Raw genomic sequence first — 22,699 nt, 5'->3', positions numbered from 1 at the left:
TTGATCGTTAGCGGAGAAACACACACGGCCTCTGAGATTCCTAACACTGGCTGTGTTTATCGTGCAAAGGTGCTTCGCTAACAATCGAAACTATCCACCTGGAAATTTTTTGCCACCAATAAAGTTCCTTTGGCTTTAGCACTTGTGCTTGTGCGTGCCACTCTGGCTTCTCGCGCAGCGCTTTCGTAAAGCCTTTCACCACTTCGAACTAGAACTAACCGTTACACACCGATTTGGTCTAGCCACACTGGCTATCTTGAATGTTTACCAGCGCCATCTCCGGAGTACCCGAAGCACCGTGGCTTGCCGACGCGCGGTTTGGTTTACGCAGCCCACATGGTGTTTGGCTAGCCTTGTGCGTGGTTGTGCGATCGTGTAAAGTGTGCTCTGCAACGCTAAGCCTAAGTGCTTCGACGCTCGTCAGCAGACTCCTTTGTTCACATCGTGAGGATTTTGCTTGACTGCAATGGCCCCCACTACACCTTTGTCGTTCTCGCTAATGGCATTGAAGCACGGAAAACAGTACCGTCGGTTAACGATGGAGAAGAAAGCCGCTGTTATCAAGTTAGTGAAGAGTGGCCGATCACAGGCTGACGTGAGCAAGGAGTTTGGCATTTCCAAGCAAACAGTTTCAGATTTCCTGAGTAACAAAGACAAGATCTTGGAAGCGGCCGAAAAACCATCTGGTGCCCAAAAGATGAATGCAAGCCAAGGTGTTCATCCAAAGCTTGAGGACGCTCTCGTGTGGCTTAATTCAATGATTGGCAAGCGGTGTCCAGTATCGGGCTGCATCTTGAAACAAAAAGCGGAAACTTTCGCCCTTCGAATGGACATCACGGATTTGAAGTTCAGTGATGGATCGCTGAGAAACTTGATCTTCTTGATCTGAGAAATATCAATGAAATGGTGCGTTTTTTGCTTGCATTGAGAAATATTAGCAAAATGGTGCGTTTTTTTTTTTTGCTTGAATTGAAAGTTATCAGTAAAATAATGCATTTTTTTTTCTTGTATTCATTTTTTCGGACTGCCCGAATTTTCGGATGGTTTTTCTCTCCCCAGAGGGTCCGAAAAATCGGCAGTTGACAGTACTGTAGTAATCCTTCCTTGCAGCTGTAATGTCAGTGCGGCTAACTTTTAAGCAACGCAAGATTTTATTGCAGCTGTACTCTAAGGTAAATACAAATTCATAATGTGAACCGATTCGACGCTGTGCTGGCCTAAGACTGTAATAAATAAACTAAATGAATGATAAGCCACAAAACAGTTGAGAAGTCTCAATTCGCTTTCACCACCCATACTCTACAAACACAGGAGTGTTTTTGTGCTTTTATTCTTCATCGTTTTGTATTTTTATTGTTTAATCGTTGCATCTATCACAGTGTCACTGCCACAACCACACAATTACAGCAACACTAGAGCGGTAGAAAGCTTGCCTACCGGTCAGCAACATTTTTTTAGAGGAATCAATTGTGATTCACATACGATGTATCTCATTTTTTTGTAATGTTTCATACGGAAGTTTTCCATTTGTCAATTTCTGTTGCTGCTATTCATCGAGACTCTGCAATCTTACGTTCATAGCTCAAAAATATTTGTCAATCATTCAAGAATTAACTATACGGAAGCATGCAAGATCACAAAGTAAGCAACAACCTTGTTCAACTTCATTTGTCGATAATAAAAGATCGAATACAAAAGTAAGTAGTGCAGGCGGTCATGCCAGCCTGTTTTGCCTACCTCAATTTCGAAAAAGCTCTGAAAAGTCAAAAGGACAGGCATGCGACGCTTTGAAAGACGAACTTTTTGAACAATACAAGTGTTCAAAAAAATATGCCGCATAAAAAAAAGAAGTGGTACAAAGCGCACACAACTGAGCATCTAAAAAATGCCCGATCCACATGGACATAGCAGTCAGCACGTAAAATGCTACGTACAACACCAAATGACTGGGCATGTGCAAATGTCCGAGTTTTCAAATATTTGAACGAATATTGTGGTATTCGAATTCGCTTTGACACGAATTTGAAGTATTCGAAATGATAACGTAGGCGCATATTAAACAGCATGTAACCTGCCCGTAAAGATGGTTTCACTGCAGTGCGAGAATGCTATGCTAGGAAAATGTTTATTAAAAAATATATTTTAAATTTGCACTGACGCAAAACCCCACTTCCAAGTTAAGCAATTATTCTTGCATCAAATAATCATATCTTTAATATTTAAAAGCTTGTTGTACAAGATTATTCATTCCAAGTATAGTAAATTTTGAAACGTAATGTATTTTACCGGTTTAAACTCTGCTACTCTTCAAGTTGCTTCCGCTTCACTTAAAACCAAAATGAATGACATTTGCGCATGCCTTGTTCCAGTTTTAAAAAAATTTTATGCAGGTTAGTTGGGTCATGACAGATATGCTCATTTTTCTTTTTAAAATGAGTACAACATACCATTTGGGCTATTCGATTAGAACATATTATACCAAGTAATTATTTGCTTCATTCATTTCGAAGCTAAAATTTACTATTATGTACTTGTGCATCCTTATGAATGACTATTTGATGTAAGGATGACATATTTGACAAATGAACGACTATTTGATGAATGACTACTTGACTACTTGACTTGAATTTGACTCCACGGCAAAACGAGAGGGAGAGAAGGGGGTCATTATCCGACCCCGAGTGCTTTGAAGACGCCGCTGCTACGTCGTCCCGCAGTCACCCCTGAGGAAGGAACCAAGTCGGTTTCAAAACGTCAAGTTTCTTCAAAACTTTTGGTTGGAGTTTAAATCATCTGACGGGGACGAAGAAACATGACGGGGACAGAGAAACTTCCACTCGTGATAGGGAAATAAAAAAATCCAAGATGTTTTAAATGCGTCGCTCCTTGTGTGATATGAAGCAAATTCGAAGATGCAAAACCTCTTCGAAGAGTATTTTCCCAAGCTCGACCGGCGGTATGAACAACTAAATCGCAAGGTGCTGATGTTCGTCGATAACTGCGATGCCCATGGGCATGTCGACCAGTTGAAGGCTATCACAGTGAAGTTTTTGCCGCCTAACACGACAAGCATGTTGCAGCCCATGGACCAGGGCATGATCAAAAACTTAAAAGCTCATTACTGGTCACGCCTCCTGAATCATATGCTGTTATGCGTCGACAGTAACAAAAATTACGTGGTGGATGTTCTGACAGCCATCAACATGTTGTCCGATGCCTGGAAGTCAGAGACTCAGGAAACAATCCATAACTGCTTCTGCCACACAGGATTTATGACTGGGATTGAAGAGGATAGTGCCACAGGCCACGACCCCGCAGTTGAGAGTCCGCCTACTGCAGCAGTGGACATTTTGGATGACCTCCGCGCTAGCGGGGTCAATGTGGGGGCGGGTACATTTGAAGAGTTTGCCAACTTCGACAGTGCCGTCTTGCCTTGCGCAGAGTTGGACGGTGATGAAGTCGTTCGTCAGATCTGCGAGCCGGCATCTGGTGGACAGTGACTCCGACGATGATGCGCCACCCGCACCACAGCCATCAAATGCGGACTTAGCGCAAGCCATATCGATGCTGTTGTCTGTTCACAGCGACAGCCAGACACTCGCAGAGGTACAGGCCGACGTGATCGTGGATAAGCCTGTGTGTGTGCAGACGCGCATGGACAGTTTTTACGGTGATCGGGCCAATAAATGTGCTTTTTTTAGTGAATCTGTTTTTTCGGACTCCCGACTATTCAGACTTTTTGGTGGTTCCCGTCGAGTCTGAATGAACGGTCGGCGACTGTACCATAAACTGCCGAGCAATTTACGCTCCCTTCCCTTTTTTTGGAGATTTGAAATAATCTCCAAATAAAATTTAACGATCTGCCCGCAAGCGCCCTCCCGCCAAATCTGGTCAGATTATCTTCACCATAGGGAGGGTACTTGCTCGGCATCTACAGTAAACTTGCGTAATGATTGCACTTTTTTTTTCTGTGATCTTGATGGGATGCGGTGCTTCCAGAGAAGTGTGAAATTTTGTTCAATAAAATGAACCGCGGCACAAAGAAAAGCGACAAGATCTCCCGGGTAGTGCCGCATGCCCGATGCTCACAGATGGCGCTGTGTGATGACACCACAGTGTGATGAAGGCCCAGCACAGCTATTGACATTTGGAGACCTATTTGACCGCTCCCAAGTATGCGCGCTGGCTCTCTTCTTCCTAGCACGGTGCAAAGAAAAACTCGGCCAGGGGGTGGGAAGAGCCGGCAAATTATAGAAAGATTGAAACGAGTGAACACATGTTTCAAAGGGCCCCTAAACGACACAGAGGTAGCAATTAAGTTGTAGCATTACAGTTGAGCAAAAAGATACGTCGTACACACAGTGATGAAAGTCTTTCGAAACAGTGTTGAAACGGCGCCGTGACAGTAAACGTATCCTCGTTTGGAGATCAAAATGCACACTTGGTCCTTTCACTTATTTCTTCACTGCACTCTGTTTGCCAGCTCATCTCTCCTCCTCGCACAGGTCACCTCCTAGCTGCGTGAGGAGGAAGAGCAAGGAAGGCGTATATCCGCTCCAAACAAACAATTTCTTGTGGATGCTGATGTGACCAGATGTGGGTGCCACCGCCACATGGGCAACACAGGGCAAACCTAAAAACCCCCAAAAGGTGCACGGCACCATTTTTCAATACTGTGGTGCACTCGCGACTCGTAGGACTGCAACATCTTGCACTGTTCGCATTCTGAACTTTTGATGTGTCTGCTTACTTAAAATGTTAAAATAAAATATGAGAGATGGGCTAAGGGGGCATTTTGACACTATCGAGAACAGCCCAGAGTGCACTATTTTCAGCTCAATCCACCAAATTTTAGGAGCCAGCATTCGGGATTAGGACACCACCTGTCGCATCTTTTCTCTTGTACCTGGTTACATGAATGTGATATTTTAGTGATGTTCAAACTAAAACAGTTAGCAGATTTGGCGAGTTGGAATATACTTATGATTGCCAGTGCAAATGAGACACAGGACTAGAGCAGCACAAATGAAACATGCACTGTCTAACAACTGGAAGTTTAATGAAGAAGATATGCTGTAGCCGGTAGCACAAAAAAGAGACACAAGCGAAAAATAGACGCACAAGAAAAGCGCTATCGCGTGTTTCTGTTTCTCACTCGTGCTTCTTCTCCGCACTACCTTCTTCAGCATGCAATCAAACTAACTCGACCGATTTCCAGTTATGAAGAAACAATAATTTAATAATAATTTTCAAGGCATTGCCCCCCAAAACCACCATACGATTATAAGGGACACTATGGACAAAACTTCCACAGTTTCGGCCATCTGGTGTTTTTCCACCGGCACCAAAATCTATATGCATGGGCTTGTAGCATTTCATCTCCATCGAATTGTAGCTGCCACAGCCGGGCTGCGATCCCGTCAATCCCACAAATTATTTAAACAGCATGAATTTTGAATTGTATAATATTTTTTTAGGGTGGTACAATACAGTTGATCACTGCCTCCCTTTCTGTTTAAAAGGAGAAAATTTTGGGGGCTCATTTCTTTGATGCAACCTTAGGAAGAACCTGTCTGAATATTCCTGTAGAGTTGTTGATAAACAGTGCCAGGCACCTTGTCTTCAGCCTAGCCAAACATTGCATCGCCGTTTCGATTCCCTCGAAAAACATTTATTTAGATTTCCAGATTGTGAAGCACTGCTTTTGATAACTTATACCCTCTCAACCACTGATGTCTCTTTAAGGGGAGACGCGGGTCGAAAAGTCGCGTTTTTTTTCCAAATTTCACCTTTTCTGTTTTTTGTTGCTTTATCATCTTTATACATTATATTTTGACATCTGAAAATATCACAGCGAAATAAGCATCAGAAGTCAGTGAAAAACGCGTCTGAGTGAGCGGCAGTGACGCGCGGCATCACGAAATTTACACAAAACGGGCTGCTGTTCGCGTGCTCGCGGGGCCGCGAAGAGAGCTGTCCGCCATATTGCGGCCGCTGGCTCGTGTAGAGTTGTCCTTACTCTCCACGATCCCGGTTCTTGAAGTCTCGTACGTTCACGAAAAATCTAAAAAAAAAGCAACAAAAACAGTCTTTTCCCGCCGTTTCAAACCGCGCGCCACTAACGCAGGGCCGCCATTGGCTGACAGCACCCGTGTTTTCTTGCCGTAGTTCGCTTCACTGTTTTCCGGAGTTATTTTTCGCTGTTTTCGTGCGATGGCAAGCCCGAAAAAGGCCGTTGCCGACCATCGGAAATACAGAAGTAAGAACAAGTTCAGAGGGAAGCGGCGGAGGACGTACAAGAAAGCCACCGCCAACGAAAATGTCCGCGACGGGCCAGCGGCCGGTAGGCCTAACATCGACCACGGCAACGTCGACCATGGCAACTGCGACGACGAGATCAACGCTGCAGTGAATTTTGTGAGTGCATCTCAGAAAAAGATCGCGTTATTCGAAAACGACGTCAGGCCGAATGCCGATCGTACCGAAAGCGTAGTGCTGTGCGAGTTGGGTGCATTGACGGCCGTCGTCGCAGGCGCGGCATGCCCCGTTTGTCACGAGAGTAAACTCGCAGTTCGGGCACCGAATAAAAAGCGGAAAGGCCTTTCGGCGTTTCTGGAGCTACACTGCGAGAATGCGGAGTGCTCAGAGAGCATCCTTTCGTCCGCGTACTCGTCGAAGCGGGTCGCGTCAGATGGCGGCCGCGGTGCAAGCAGAAGCTACGACAGCGGGAGTTCGCGTGACGCCTTTGCCGTGAACCTGAAAGTGGTGCTTGCAGCGCGTGCCGTCGGTATCGGGCATGAGCAACTTTCACGATTTTGTGCAGTAGTTGGATTGCCAAACCCTATGCACCATAAGACCTTCCATGCTATCGGCAAAAAGATTCACAGTGCGGCAGTGAAGGCTGTCTGTGAAAACATGCAAAGGGCACGCAGCGTCACCAAAGAGGTGGCTGGTAACAGTGACGTGCCAGTCATGTTTGACGGCACATGGCAAAAAAGAGGCCACAAAAGCCACAATGGTGTGGGAACTGTAGTGTCCTTGGACACTGGTTTGTGCCTGGACTATGAAGTGCTTTCCAACTTCTGCCTGGCGTGCAGTTTGCATAACGACATGGGAGGCGATGAAGAAACATGGCAGGCGTTTCATCATCCCGTTTGTGAGAAGAATTGCGACTGTTCTTCGCATGCCATGGAGGCCGAAGCTGCAGTGCGCATTTGGCAGAGGACTGTGGACTATGAGACACCCCTGCGGTTCACCATCTTCCTAAGCGATGGAGACAGCAAGGCCTACAACGGGGTCTGTGATGCCAACGTGTACCCTGACACTCCAATTGAAAAAGAGGAGTGCACCAACCACGTGGCGAAACGTCTGGGCACCGGCCTGCGGAAGCTGCCAACGCCACTTCCATGAGGGGAGAAGCTGAAGGAGACCACCATCCAGAAGCTTCAAACTTACTTTCAGGTGGCCATTGTGAACAATCGGGGAAATGTCCACAAGATGTACACTGCCATATGGGCCTCATGTTTGCACTCGTGCTCAACAGACGGTGCTGGAAGTCACAAGTTCTGTCCTGCAGGCCCAGACTCGTGGTGCAAGCACCGACGTGCTGAGGCGCAGGGCCAGCCTGCACCGTGCCACACCCCCCTCCTGACCAAGGCCCAGGGTTTGGCAGTCCTCCCAATCTACAAGCGTCTCACAGATGCGAAGCTGCTTGCCCGGTGCCTCCACGGCAAGACACAGAACGCGGCCGAGTCCCTGAACAGCAAAATATGGCTGCTGTGTCCAAAGACCCGGTTTGCTTCCCGGACTGCTGTGGAAACAGCCACAGCCATTGCAGTCCTGTGGTTCAACCGGGGCCACGCGAGCTTTGAAAAGGTGCTGGAAGAGCTTGGGGTGCTTCCTTCGGAGGCCCTGGTTACCCTCAGCGACCGCCGAGACAGCATGCGCATGCACAAGATGAATGTGCGTCAGACCGCTGAGGCGAGGGCACACCGTCGCAGTGCAGCCAAGAGGGCCCGGGTGGAAGAGTCCTGCCGCACCAGCCGGGAAGGGAAAACCTACGGTGCTGGAGAGTTTTAGACAACTGATATTCCCTCTGGACATGTGTGTATGTGTTCAGCACAAGTTTCGTGCTACTGCGTTTTTCATTTTTGTAAATACAGACTTTCAAACTTTCAAACGCGTTTTTCTCATTTCGCAATTTTGGCCAATTTGCATTTTTTGCGGGAAGTGTTTCGGGCACTTAGAATGGTCATACGACGACGAAATTTGGCACACACATTGAGGAGAGTGCGTAGAGTGCCGATATCTACTTGAATCAGCACAACCTATCAGCTGTAAATATCTATTAATAAATTTAATGGTGGTCGAGTGGAAAAAAAAGGGTAGTTTGCTACACACATGTTTTTTTCATAGTTTCAAAGTTGGAGCACAATTTCTAGCTAGATATCGGCACTCTATGGCTAATAGGGAGCAAAAGGAGCCATTGAACAACTCTCTGCATGAACATTTAGTATGCGCGAAAGTTCCCGGAAAACTTATCAAGTTTCACCATTACTTGAAACACAACTCCCAAACTATTGCACTTATGTAAAAACTGATTACAGATTTGGAATCAGGAGGAAAAACTGCATCAGTGGTCCAATTTCTGAAGCTCTAAGTTGAATAACAAAAAAAAAGTGCTTTCGAGGAGCGTCTCCCCTTAAGACATGACAACACAGTTGATTCTTAATTTTTTTTTTTTTTTAGTTTCTGGAAACAGGCCAACTGAAGCTCGAACACAGGACTTTTTAATGAAACTTGAAGGCCCATACCTGACTGTGGCTGTTTTCCACTTGTGCTCGTCTGTAAAAAAGAAGAAAGAAACAAAAGAAGAAAAAAATGGAATAAAATGCGTGAAAGTGCATGTAATGCAATACTTCCGGGGAGAAAACAACAGCTGAAGCTTATAAGTTACCACTTTTACAATGACTTGGTTTAAATAGACAAACTGCACTATGAGAACTCAAATGCCTTATGTTTCTTTATAATACGGTCATTATTAGCAGAGAAAATCAAGGTTGAAGTTATTTTTTAAATTTTGCACCAACGATTCCACGTGTGACGTCACTGATTAAAAAATGTATCTTTCGTATTTTCGCGACGCTGGCTCGATAAGATTTTGTGAAACTTTGTATGTTAGATCTGTGACTACCACAGATGACAATTCACTTTATTTTCATTCACCAGAAGCTATGTAGGACCGTGTAGACTCTTTCAAAATCTAGGACGTCACGGTGTTTGGTTAGGAATGCGAAGGTGGCATCTCCACCGGCATTTTCTTTGTGTGTGTTTGCCCGCTTACCAAGCATCATCTTGAAGTACGAGTTTTGTGCTTTGGATTGCAGAATTGTACTTGACTAACATGAAAGAAGTTGTTATTCTCTTTAATGACTTTTTGACACAGACTTCAACTTTTTTTTCTAACAGCGATAAGATAGACATCCCGACTGAAATTGACATTGGATATAAAGACCAATGCACAAAATTCAGTACACATCACATAATGCATGCATCACAAGCACAGCGGCAAAGACTGCCTTGCTTGTGATGCATACCACAAGCTAAGCCAATAGATTGACACCCTCAAGAACAATTAGCTGAGTGAAGTAATCAAGCACAATAATATTCCAAGCAGTATTAGATATTAAACCAGCCTTAGTCATTAGTGTACCACACATACAAGCATATGTATGTACACATATACGTAGGCACACAAACACATGCACCCATACACACACACACACAAACATTCACACAAGCACACACATGCACAACAAACAACAGGAAAAATCCCTTATGTGACAATGCACTGGCATCTGCACCAATTACCACAGTTTTCACTGAATTTCTCCCTGTGTTGAAATACAATGTTAGAGCCAGGGAACAATCACACGACATAATGGCAGCACAACACTGCACAGATCCGGCGTCTCTCGTCGTTGTGCTTGAGCACTCAGTCTCGCCAAGTTAAACTAGGGCCACAATTTATTGATGATTACTTTCAGCGGTGATGTTGCTTTGCGTGACATGTAATCTCCTGTGTCCCATGATTGATCGCTTTGCATGATGTGTCCAACAAGTGAGAAGTCTACTTGCCTGTGTTCCTTCTAACAACCGCTTGATTGATTGATTGATTTGTGGGGTTTAACGTCCCAAAACCACTATTTGACTTCTAACAACTGATCAGCCTGCACTGAAAGTCATACCTCTAACGCGACTGCCTGAGAATACTGCCCTTAAATGAAACGCCACCAAACAGCATGAAATCGCAGAACACAGCGTTTTGAGCCGCTAGAAGTGCAAAAATGCAGCGAGTTTGGAAGCATTATCCTGTTTTTTGCTACCCTGTATACAGAGCCCACAAATCGGATACGATGTAGGCAGGTAATGAGGACGACACATGACATGGAACTCCACAAACAAGTGAGAAGAAAAGCACGTCGGTGTTGGTGCCCACCTCTTGGCCAGGGTGCCCCTCATCTCGTCCATCATGCTGGCCATGCCCATCATGGGCACTCCCCCACTCCCTTGCGACTTCTTCAGCGTGTCTGTGCCTTCGTATATCTGCTGGGAAGAGAAAAAAGGAAGGCAAGGCATGAGCGACAACTGGCACGACGGGTGCAACGGTCCATTTACATAGGGTACTAGTATTCCAGTGACATCAGATGCGAATGGCAAACAGCACAGCCAAGGCATAACGGAACATTTAACGTGGGTCATTGGCAAGCCTTTTACCAGGAGGCCATGGTGCTTGACCCTACAGCGACCGCTTTGCTTCAGTTTTATTTTTTATTATTCGCTTTCTCAAGCTAAAAAAAGCTAAACCGCAATAGGAAAAACATCCAAACATCTACAGAAGGAAACATTGCCCCCAAGACAGCACAAGCACCTGGAACTTGATGCTTGTCGTCAATGCAAAAAATCTTCAGCCAATAGACAACCTTCTGTAGCTTCTCCTACTTTAAGTGCTGCAACTATTTTTAAATGCTCATGAACACTGTAACCACGTTATTGCAAACAAGCACAGTAGAAGAATGTGATGGACCAAATTAAACCAAATTATCCGAAGTATGCCTTGCATACGATAACAAACTTCCACGCCTCAAAGCTTTATTTACTGCCTGTGCCGTGTTCAAAAAGATGCTCTCAGCTAAAGGCATGGATGTAAATGACATGTAGTTTGCAGCGTACTTACTTGGACCATTAGTATATACTTACAATGGGGCACCAGAGGCTAGTCCACACCTAACAATAGATTCAAGTAGCATTCAACGTGCATAGCTGTGGCATGCAAAATGACGCTAAGTGCTGCAGCTTCTCGCCAGGGCTTTCTCCTCTATTACCTTTGCCTGCCTTTTCCATGAGTATTGTTTTGAATGAAATTTAGTCACGAGGCCAGCTATTTGCAAATACACAATCAGCTTTTATATATTATTTACTGCCCAAACACGACATCCCTGTACCTAGCCCATGTGACCTATGTGCATAGAGTTAGGGCCATGGGACACAACCCTACATGGTTGAAACTTATCTGAGGTCTGCCAGTAAGGTGTGCCTCATAATTACGGCGAGAAAAACTCCTGAATCTAACTTTGTTTAGCATGCCCACAGCACAAAATGGTTCAACATTTCCCTGCCCGTGACGCACCTTGTTGGAGGTCTTCTTGAGCTTCGCGTTTGCCAGTGCCGTCGCGAGGGACAGGGGCGCCGAGTCGTCTTCCCGGCCCTGGCTGCCCCCAGGGGGAGGCGGGGGTGGGGGAGGAGGAGGGGCTCCCCCAGAGGTCACGCCTCCCGACGGGGGCGGCGCCGGAGCAGGCGGTGGCCCCACGGCGCCCACTGCCACGCTCATGCCTGAAGTTCCCCCTGGAGGTGGCGGGGGAGGTGCCCCGCCATTGGTTCCCGGTGCAGATGACGTCCGGTGGTGTCCCATGATGGCATTGGGCTGCGTTTGTTGAGGCATCTGAGGCGGGGCTTGCGGAAGGGGCGGAGCCTGGGGCGGGCCACTTGCAGGCGTCGCTGGGTGGCTGGAACTGCCCACTGCGAGATGCATGGTTAACATATATATTTGCAGGTCTAATCATGACATTGTAAAAGCAGGTACGGTCACTGAGGAGCTAGGAAGGAGGTGCGACATGGGTGCAAACACGGCCTACAGTTCCCTGTGGAGAATAACGGACGATGCTCTTGATAAGACAGGAGCTTGGGTTAGTTGGTGATTGGGAATCAACATATTTGCGCTGTGCAAATATGTCGATGTTCTTGACCAGAGAGTAGACAAGGTTGGATAACAGTGCCACTAATTAATGGTCCTGAAGGTGGGTACTAGCCCCAAAGCACAATCACACACAGTCTGAAGGAACCTGTGCACCTCCCCATTGGCTCGGCCAAGGTAGAGTAAATATATACAATATAGCAAAAAAGAATGTATATCACGCATCTACCATGCACATGTCAGCTTGCTCAGGCATGAGCAAGACAAATCACATTCCACACTCATTTCATGGGTGTGGCAGCATTACTGGTGAGTGGACATGACCACAAGCTTTAGTGAGCACCCGTGTTCGTGAGTGAGCAACAGGAGTGATAAGCAGTTAACGTGAAGTGGAATGAAAGCTGGTGACAAGGATTCCATGTCGGCATGACTAGATACTGTAAAAAAAATAAAATATAGATCAAATTTTTTTTCATAAAGCAGCCATACAAAGTCGACCCTCATTTATATACCAGTCATTGGCAGAAAAACTTCGGAAGTCTGGCCACTATGGGCAAGTGAAGTCAACCGCTTCCATTGCCACTGCAATCATCGACGCTTTGTTTGTTACCAGTCTTGTGCCATGAGCGGCCTCGTTTTTCATTTCTGTTGATGTTTTTCCACGCTGTTTGGGCTCTGAGCTGCTTTTTTTTCTTGTTCTTAACCAGTGGCTGACCACGATTGAAGGCATGAAGAAATCTGGTCTGAAGTGTGTCAAAGATGTGTTTGGATGTTAGTGCACATGATCGTCAGTGGGATCCGTGAGTCACAAACAATAACAAAGTTTGTCTGCATGGGTGTTCTCGCTGCTCAAATCTCCCCAGACTGTAGCATGTTGCGATGGTGGCAGCTCTGATTACAATGGCCAGTATGGCTATGACCAGCAGGCAGGTTGTGTGCACCACAGAAGCATTAGCAGGCGACCGGGGAGTGCTGGTCGATGCTGAAGGATCACATCACGACACGTAGCGATCAGGAAAAAACTATGTTTTGGTGCGAGACCGCAGCATATCTAGAGCTGGAGATGAAGGTCGAAGAATTTTTCCAGGAGCCGCACTCGCCTCACAATTGCTACTGGTGACCTCAAAGCGCATCCAAATTGAATATTTCAGATGGCTGTGACGTTTGTGAGCCCATCTTCTGGCTTTCTGCCATGTGAAAAATAGGGAGTTTTAGAATAGCGCCCAGGGAGCCCTTGCGGTGCGGTCGCTGCCACTGGGCATGCGTCGTAACGCGAGTCGGCATTCCCGGACCACACGCAGAAAATCCGAAATTGCATGCGGAGATCGTGGCCCGAGTGTGGCCCGCAAGCACTGGTTTCGAGGTTACGGTGTCACTGCGATCGTGCGGTTTGCAGCAGAACAAAGGCTATTCTAAAACTCACATGGCACCCGCTACGCCCGCAGCGCTTGCAAACGGTATTCTAAAACTCCCTATTTTCATGTAAACACATGCAAATAAATGGCATTTTGACTGTGCACTATTTAAAATTGCATCTATTTCACGGTAAAGGTGCCTCCTGATACTTTAGACATTTCATGTAACTTTTCTTTTCTGTCGATCTTCAGTACTTGGTAGTAGTAGTCAGGAGGGTCGACCTATACACTGGTCCGACCTATATTCCTGTTCTTACGGTATATCACTGAGCGCCTCTAAGTGGGAATGAACGCAACAGGAATGAGCGCGAATGGTTGCCTGTAATTGTGAGTGAAATTACCACGCACGTAAGTGAGCACTGGCACACATGAGTAAGCACGAACAGAAATGTGTAAGTTCTGATAAATGCAATAACATAAGGACCTGATCAAATGTGAAAAAAAAAGGCAAACGATACGTGTTTGGGCAGAGTCACAAATTTCACGTAAGAAAAAAAAAAGAACCGTCCCGCCATGCTTCCAGGAGCCGAGATCACATGAGATATATGTGCTTGACCATTTCAGCAACAGCCATTGAAGCGATATCTCACAAGCATGCAGGATGAACAAAAATTGTATGTAGAAAGCATGCACTTTCAAGCACAAGTTCAATGCTTTCAACAGCAAAAGAGAGCACTGTAATTTACTAATGTAATGGGCAGTGAGCACAACAATCAGAGCCGTCTAAGCGGGCCATACTCACTTGCATTTGTCGCCATGTAATGGACAGGTTGCTGATTTTGCCTGCAAGACAAAAATGAGCATTAGAAAGCACCACTAGAGGAGTCACTAGACAGCAAAATCATGGCAATAACTCTATAAATTGGTAACTACGAATTCTCAACGAGACATCCGTTACCCACTTTGTCAAACTCACTTCGGCAATCTTTTACAGCTTCAAATCTACCCATTTAAATCGAACATATTTTCCTGGTCTCTTCAGGTTGCATTTTTAATGAGAGTCTGCTGTAATGAGAGACTGCTGCCACCATCCGTTTTTCGCACCCTCCATTCTCTCAAAACACTTGTCTTCGGTTCCCTTCAGCCCTGACTAGCTCTAACAAAGAAATTATGCCATCATCTGTTTCATGAAAATCAGCAGGCGATGGGCATCTGCTTTCAGAATTTCGCATGTTGTCACACACAGTTGCTTGTCTTTCATCAGACTGTTTTCGACAAACGAGAGTTACACAATGGTGTGGTGTACTGTGCAAAAGTGGATGTGCCAGTATTGATTATTTTCAATACAGTTAACGCCCAACTTCCCGGACGGCCAAAATTCCGACCATGCCAAATTTTCCGGACTCATCTCCAGCACCGTCAAATTTCCCATAGAGCCAATGTATAAAAAAGTCCAAAATTTCGAATGCTTATAGGTTTCGCCATTTGATCTCCCGAATATTTTACCGCTAACTGCAGACTCGAAGTAACTATTTACACCGCCAATCCGCTTCTTTTCACACTCTCGAACCCACCATACGACCACACCTTCATCGCCTGCGCACTGCGTCGTGGCTGCTGTACCCTCAAAACTGCAATTCACCCAATCTAGCACATGCCAATCCTTTGCCAGCCGTAGCTAAGTCAAATTTGTGGTCAATGCTCACTGTGTTCATTCACGTGTTGTTCTGTCAGCTCTGCGATGGATCGTGTGCTGCTGCACGCTATCTTCAGCATTCATCTTTCCCGATCTTCAGCAGCTACCGAGTTTCTAGATGTTTGGCGCAGCGCTTTTTGTGAAGCGAATTCTCCAAAACAGCCGCCTCGCCCGTAGTAGACAGCATGTGTGACGAACTTCTGTCCGTGGACATTGCCTTCGACAGTCTGCACGCTGCTGGAATTTCAATACCAGCTGGGATAATCTTTGAGGGCTTCGCCAATACTGACAAAGACGTCGAGCTGTGTGTGGCATTGATCGATGATGAAATAATTTAAGTTATGGAGAATTCGGACAATTCTGACACTGAGATCAAAGAGGCAGCGCCTACACGACATACGAGCTTGGAGTGGACGTGAGCACAGATGACACTGTCATCGGTGTACAGCTACAGCATGACCTTAGCTGAATTTGAGGCATACAGTTCCCGACCGATTTTACGGACTCTAAAATTCGTACTTGTTGAATATTTCGGACTTCAAAAGTGCACTGTCAGGGTTCCCATACGGTTAATGCATTTTTTCGACCGATTTTTTGGACGAATTCGCCCCCGAAAGTTGGATTTTTCGGACTAAATGGCTTGTTTTGAGCTGCACCAAGAATCTGTATGGACGCCCCATGTTGGATTTTCCGCCGGCTTGACTATGTTTAGTGACTTAATTTTAAAATGGCTTTCCTGCCCCCAAGATTGGAGAGCAAACGTCATATTTCAGGTGCGGCAGTTTGGGCTAAATGGTATGACATGACGATAGTTATAGCACGAGAACAGAACAACGACAAAGAGACAAGAAGGACACGAGCGCTAACGAAAACCATGTGGCACAAAGAGCAATACATGAGTAAGGAAAAAAAACAAAAGCACAGAAAAAAGCAAAGAAAAGTCTACAAGGAAACGAAACAGAAAAGTAAATGTAATATAACTACTTGCGCGCACCGAAACTTTTGAGGAACCTTAGTTCCTTCTCGGCTAGAAACACAGAGGGCTTACTAATGCATGACACCTGTTCGCCTGCCATCTGCGCTGCCTCGATGATGACTCGAGTGCGCTCATCCCTGTGCTTTTACAGCGTCACTGTGTCCTTGAAAAGGCACACACAGTTGTACTCGGTGCAGTGCTGAGGAAGAAAACCATCTTTTCCGTTTCTAACATTGTTAGCCTGTTCTCTCAGTCGATCGTTCAGACACCTTCCGGTCGTTCCGACATAGCAAGCACCACAGGAAAGGGGTGTCCTATATACAACTTCCCGTGAGCATGCCACATACCTGTTTCTATGCTGAACTCAACATTCATTTAATGGCTGCACTTTCAAGGGGGTTTGTAGATTTGGTGAGAGTGAATAATTTGAACGATGCAGAGAACAGGACACGAGCTCCCACACGTTTTCCGATTCTCTTGAGCCTGCGTGATATCTGGTATTTGTATGGAACAATGGCTATCCTTTCACGCTCTGTATCCGTGTTGCTCAGATCCTGTCGCTGCCTCTGCTCTGCCTTATAGGGCCGCAGGATAGTCTCGGCAACGTAAGCAATTAACGCCTCAGGAAAATCCGAAGCATTAAGCCAGGAAGCTTGATCTTTGAAGGTCGCAGAGATGTCGTAAACACACGACCTATTTGTGAGCGCTCGTGTCCTTCGTGTCTCTTTGTCGTCGTTCTGTTCTGGCGCTATAACTATCGTCATGTCATATTTCAAGCTTCAGAAGCCGTGTCTGCTTTATAAAACGCGGCACGGGGCCATTTTTTTGTCTTCTATCAGCCATCGTGGTCAGCACTGTCGTAATCGCACCGCACAGGGAGGAAACAGAGCTATGACGACAGTCGCCGTTCGCGGCCCGCCCGCAGGAAATCCGGAATAGCGTGCAGTGATCGCGACCCGTGAGGCCCGCGAAGTGTTGTCTGTAGCTTCCGTGCATTTGAGTTTACGGTTGGGATAAAAGTCCCTAAACTTTTCCCTAGGGGGAGCAAATGCTGTTCTAAAGCTCATAATGCATTTGCTATACCCGCAACGCCCGCAGCACCTGCAAACGGTATTTTAAAACTTCCTATTTAAAGACTTCACTCGTGGGGACGATGACAATTTCGTGCGCAGAGCCCACAGATGAAGAAATTCTCCATCAGGTTGCGCCGCAGCCAGAGAGTGGTTCGGACGATGCCGATGCCGATTGCCCGCAACTGTCCGCAGCAGAGATCGCTACCGCGGTGACACTTTTGTCGAGCATTTACGGTGACGACGTCCCCTTGGCGCAAATACGGGCGTACCAAATTGCTTCCAAGCGTAGTATGAGGCTAGGCAGAATCATGGACTTTTTTTAAGCCTGCCTGATGCAATAAAGTTCATATTTTTGACAAAAACAAATTTTTCGAACTGCTGGACTTTTTGGACTTTTTTTCGGTCACCGCCATGTCCCAAAAACCGGTCGGCGACTGTACATCATCGTGGGCAAGTGGAACACCGTGCAAAAGAAAATAAGTGTCTCTTTGGGTCGAAGTGTTGATCAATGAGGTAACGATGCCCGCATAAATTTTTTTCTTCTTTTTTAAATGAACGGCTCGTTTTGAGCCACCAAAAAAATGCATTCACTGGATTTCAATGAGAATCTTGTACTCCTGCTGTGACCCTCTACGTCTGCGAAAAATACCTGCAAAAAAGGTGCGTTTTCATGCGCACTCATCTTTCCGGACATTTCCGTGGTCCTTTGAGGGCCCGAGAAATCAGACGTCGACTGTAATCATCAACATTTAAACATCATTCCTGCCAGCAGCAGGAACAGGGCAATCTTGTTTAGGGCAAGGTAAACATGGGGGAACAGCTAGTGATGAAATTTAGTCTACTTTCCCATACACTTCCTGGTCATTCTAATGACTCCATGTGAGAGCGGACACGTGCAAGGTAGAGGTTCTTTACACGACACGTGGGCATACCAGTTTCGTTGGTGATCTGTGTCTTCTTGCTGAGCGACACTGCCAATGGTCTGATAGATGGGCTGCGACGCATGTTGGGGTACCGGAGGCGGTGCCTGCTGTACCCTTGGCCCTGTCGAACCTGCGCAAGTTGACAAATGCAAATGATTAGAAAAAAAAAAGAAAAGCTGTTAACATTATTATAAACAACTTTATCGGAGAATTGACAAAAGTTCCTTAAATGGGCCCTGCAACACTTTTCTAAGTAACCACCTAAAGCCTTCGTTGAAGGAGCTTATTGCCTCACAAATAGATTGCTGCACGAAAATTTTAGAATCCGTCAAGTACGAGCCGAGATACAGGAATTTGTTGCACACTTCAAACTATGCAGGGAGAAAATGAGAAGGCGGCAAGAGAATGTGTCCCTTCTTAGCATGCGTCCTGACATGGAATACTTTCTCTTTATTTTTTCTTCAAAAGAACGTCTTACTTCAAGTTTAACTGCAGGTGTTTCAGCCAACGGCCGTGAACTTTAGGTATACGGTGCAGTAATTGGGCTGTATGACATGGTTTGCCAAAAGAAGAGAATGAGATTGCAAGCCAGTTTTGAGAATATATTGCAAATTCTATGCTGCATGCCACGCTGTAACACTTGGCTCATGCGTTCTCAGGAGCCTCGATTACCATCTGCAGCGTTTCCTGACCATGCTGAAAAAGTGTTGCAGGGCCCTTCAATACTGTTTACTAACGATTTCTTTGTGTCGTTCTAAATCTTCAATGTTAGTACGGCCCCCTATATATCGTTTGGTACTAATTTGGCACTGGCATCAGCATTATATCAATCAAAACTAAAAAATAGTTTTCATCTTCGCCTCAGCTTGAATCAAGGGCCTCGCAGCATAATGAATGTATGGAGCTACAGAGCTGCCGCAGGAATTTCAGCAATGTACCTAATAAGCACTAACCTACCTACTAAGCTCCACAAAAGTGTGCAAAGGTGACCCTACTTTATAGCTGTACCTGCTACCCACAGTGATATTCTATGTTGCAAGGCAAGTTAAGTCAGGTTAGGCCTACTGCATTTCTTGTAAAATAATATTTTACATGTGGCATACTGTGTTCATTAATGGTTGTTAAGTGTATGCACATATACACAAGTTAAATGAGCTTTTGTCCGTCCACATTTTGCTTTCAGCTGCCCTCTTCCAACTTTCTGTGTATCAACAGTCCTTATGAACAGTACCTCATTATAGTGTAAAAGCTCTTTAATGCGGATTTTAAAGGATCATAAAAATGTCTGAATTAACCGAATGCCAAGTAAACGTAAGTATTCAGAAAACAATGAACAATCCAGAACGTATTTTGCACACGAGCACTGCAAAATCCACAATTTTTAATCACTTGTGACTTCGTTAACAATGTCACTACGGCTCAAGACTCCGAACGATATCAAAAACTGTACGTTTGCCGTAGCCTGCGAATCCTAATTTGCCAACAAAGCACCTGTGGTAAGATTTTAAATGGTGACCGTGCATTTGTGAACTGTCACGGCCGTTTCAGTTGTTCACAAACACATTCTTTGCTCCTATGCACCACAACTGTGGCACTTTGTGGTTGTCACCTCCAAGAATCGTCCAAATTTAAACGTGTTGCGGCCAAATGTGACCGAATGGACGAGAGTTTGAGGCCTTGAACATTACATGTGCTTGCCGAGCGTCATGTCTAAGTAGTCCGATTTTTCGACTGGGGGGCCGAATCAACGAGCTTCTACTGCAATCATTTCTTAAGACTACACACTTTCACCAAATTAGCACAAGTTGAATGACGCATCACACAGTGCAGATTGAGACACTGCGAAGTGATAATGGGCATGCTAGCTCGTCTACCTCAACAGACACGCTACGAGTTATAGCTAGAATGCTAAGGAAAGATGTACAAAAAATGTGTGACCGCATGTAGCCACTTTGCACTTTCACTCATAAAAACATGCAGTATGACAAAGTGCTTTTAGTGAGGCCTCGTTCACATTGTTTCTACCAAACACTTGATATTGATTAAAATTAACAATTCTTTATTCACCAATGCTTCCGAGAATCATTATCGTCATGCCACGGACCAAACAGATATTGTAATTTCAGCTGCAATACATGCGACACCAAAGGAAAATATTTTATACAATCAAACCAGGCATATTTGGGTGAAACATAAGTCACAAACATGTATTCAGATACTTGATTTGATTGATTGATTTGTGGGGTTTAACGTCCCAAAACAACCATATGATTATGAGAGACGCCGTAGTGGAGGGCTCCGGAAATTTCGACCACCAGGTGTTCTTTAACGTGCACCCAAATCTGAGCACACGGGCCTACAACATTTCCGCCTCCATCGGAAATGCAGCCGCCGTAGCTGGGATTCAATCCCGAAACCTGCGGGTCAGCGGCCGAGTACCTTAGCCACTAGACCACCGCGGTGGGGTTGTATTCAGATACTTGTAGAATGCAAAGTGTAACCCAATACCTACTATTTTATTATATGAGCCTGATTATTTTTTAACTTGCTATATTTTATTTCTGCTGTCTCACAAATACATTAAAAACAGTTTAGGAATCCATTGTCTAGAATAGAGAAGTTAAAAGCAGATGCACCCTGTGTTTCATAACCAGGAACATTTTCAAATGCAATGCAATTAAATTCCTCGACGAAGGACTCACTGTTTTGGTTGAGCATGTCGATGGCCCGCAGCATGGCAACGGCAAAGTTGTCGGCGTCATCTTTACTGCTGAAGTTGAGGCCGTAGACTGTGCGGTTGTCGCGCCACTGGTGGAACGTGCCCGTTGCCTGGCTATACTTGAGGCCCTTGAGGATGGCACAGTTTATCACCACCTGCAAAGCACGCCACACCCCACTCAGAAAGGAGTCATTGCAACAAGAATGACCGGAAACGGTATAAGGCTGCTTCTGGGGCGAGTTAGAAATTCATACTTGGAAGGGTAGCGCTAGTGGACATGGATTAAACGAAGGCATGCTGACACACTCGGAAGTGCCTTCGTGAGAATGCAGTGTTCTTTTCTATAGCCCGTGCCCCCTAGAGCTACCCTTCCAAGCAACAGCACGGCATCTTGTCTGCAGTCATTAGAAATGCTAGTTAAGACTAATTTCAGCTCAGGTGTAGTTTAGAAGTGTCACGTGAGTTGGCGTACCATACTGTCACGCGTCCTTTTGTATTCTTACATAACCAGCCTGTTACACATGTGACCAGTGTTCTGTGCAGGCTGCGGCAAAATCTTTGAGAACCCTCCCAATTGTTCAGACTTTTCTGATAAGATTTAGCGCACAATGAGAACAGTCGAGTTTAACCCACTTGATCCTTAAAGATAACACTGGGAATATTCAATGCTCCATGTACGAATGCCGACACGCCCTACCAGCTGATCAGTTTTGTGATGACCCGTCGATTGTGACTGTTATTGTTGTTGCACATTGAGCGTGACCTCTTTTGCTGGGCACACGTTTGGCCAATAAACAATTCAATCCTATTCAGCTCAAGTTTTACAAGCTTTGCCATCATGACAACGTGAGAATGTACGAAAAGAAGAACCATCACTATGTCAGGGATATGTCAGTTTAGCTACAGGGAGATGACTAACTTAGAAGTGTGGCAGCTCGGGCTAGTTGGTATGGCATGACGATAGTTATAGCGCGAGAACAAAACGGCGACACAGAGACAAGAAGGACACGAAAGACACGAGCGCTAACTTCCAACTGAGCTTATTGCGCAGAGCACGAAAATATATAGAGGAGACAGTAACCATGTGATAAAAACCATATGGCACAAAGAGCAGAACATGAGTAAGAGAAAAACAAAAACAAAAAACAAAAGCACAAAAAAACGGCAACGAAAAATTTATTAAAAAAAGAAACAGAAAAGTATAAATAATATAACTACTTGCGCGCACCGAAACCTTCGAGGAACCTGAGGTCCTTCTCGGACAGAGCCACAGAGGGCTTGCTAATACAAGGCACCTGTCGCGTGCCATCTGCGCGGCCTCGACAATGACTCGGGTGCGCTCATCTCTGTGCTTGTACACAGCGCTCGTGTCTTTCGTGTCCTTCTTGCCTCTGTGTCGTCGTTTTGTTCTCGCACTATAACTATCGTCAGGGAGATGAGGTTTATTGAAGACCATTGCTGGGCTGCACGTTGTGCACACACCACAGATTATTCCAAGGCTGTGTCTATATGTTATCTGCGTGGCATAAAAGCTTTTTGCAAGTCTGCACCTACTTTTGTCTCAAGTTTTATCTATCGGGCATGTATTGACGACAAGTATCATGCCTACAGGACAAGAAAAAATAAAGCCGGCAGTGTGTTTCCCGACAGTGCCGAAATCATGCTTCGTGACATGGGACAGAGGTGGGTTTAGCAAAACGATCA

The 22,699-nt window shown here is 45.5% G+C and overlaps 1 protein-coding gene across 11 annotated transcripts in view; it reads right to left on the bottom strand.

The window, feature by feature from the left end:
* The window catches only part of ena (ENAH actin regulator enabled), a 130,409-nt gene that overhangs the window by 13,104 nt on the left and 94,606 nt on the right, over positions 1 to 22,699 (bottom strand). For 7 of the 11 annotated variants that reach the window (XM_075866213.1, XM_075866202.1, XM_075866210.1 and 4 more), the window contains exons 3-10: positions 20,979 to 21,150; positions 18,286 to 18,406; positions 14,411 to 14,451; positions 11,690 to 12,078; positions 11,260 to 11,286; positions 10,499 to 10,608; positions 8,814 to 8,844; positions 1,738 to 1,755 (exon numbers count right to left, since the gene is read on the bottom strand). In XM_075866213.1, the coding sequence (XP_075722328.1) occupies positions 1,738 to 1,755; positions 8,814 to 8,844; positions 10,499 to 10,608; positions 11,260 to 11,286; positions 11,690 to 12,078; positions 14,411 to 14,451; positions 18,286 to 18,406; positions 20,979 to 21,150 (909 nt within the window). The remainder of the gene's footprint in view (positions 1 to 1,737; positions 1,756 to 8,813; positions 8,845 to 10,498; positions 10,609 to 11,259; positions 11,287 to 11,689; positions 12,079 to 14,410; positions 14,452 to 18,285; positions 18,407 to 20,978; positions 21,151 to 22,699) is intronic. The other 4 variants (XM_075866204.1, XM_075866203.1, XM_075866206.1 and 1 more) reach the window with 4 other exon arrangements.

This window comes from Rhipicephalus microplus, chromosome 6 (genome assembly GCF_043290135.1).
Source record: "Rhipicephalus microplus isolate Deutch F79 chromosome 6, USDA_Rmic, whole genome shotgun sequence".
Lineage (NCBI taxonomy): Eukaryota > Metazoa > Arthropoda > Arachnida > Ixodida > Ixodidae > Rhipicephalus > Rhipicephalus microplus.
This window is presented reverse-complemented; position numbering and strand designations above follow the sequence as displayed.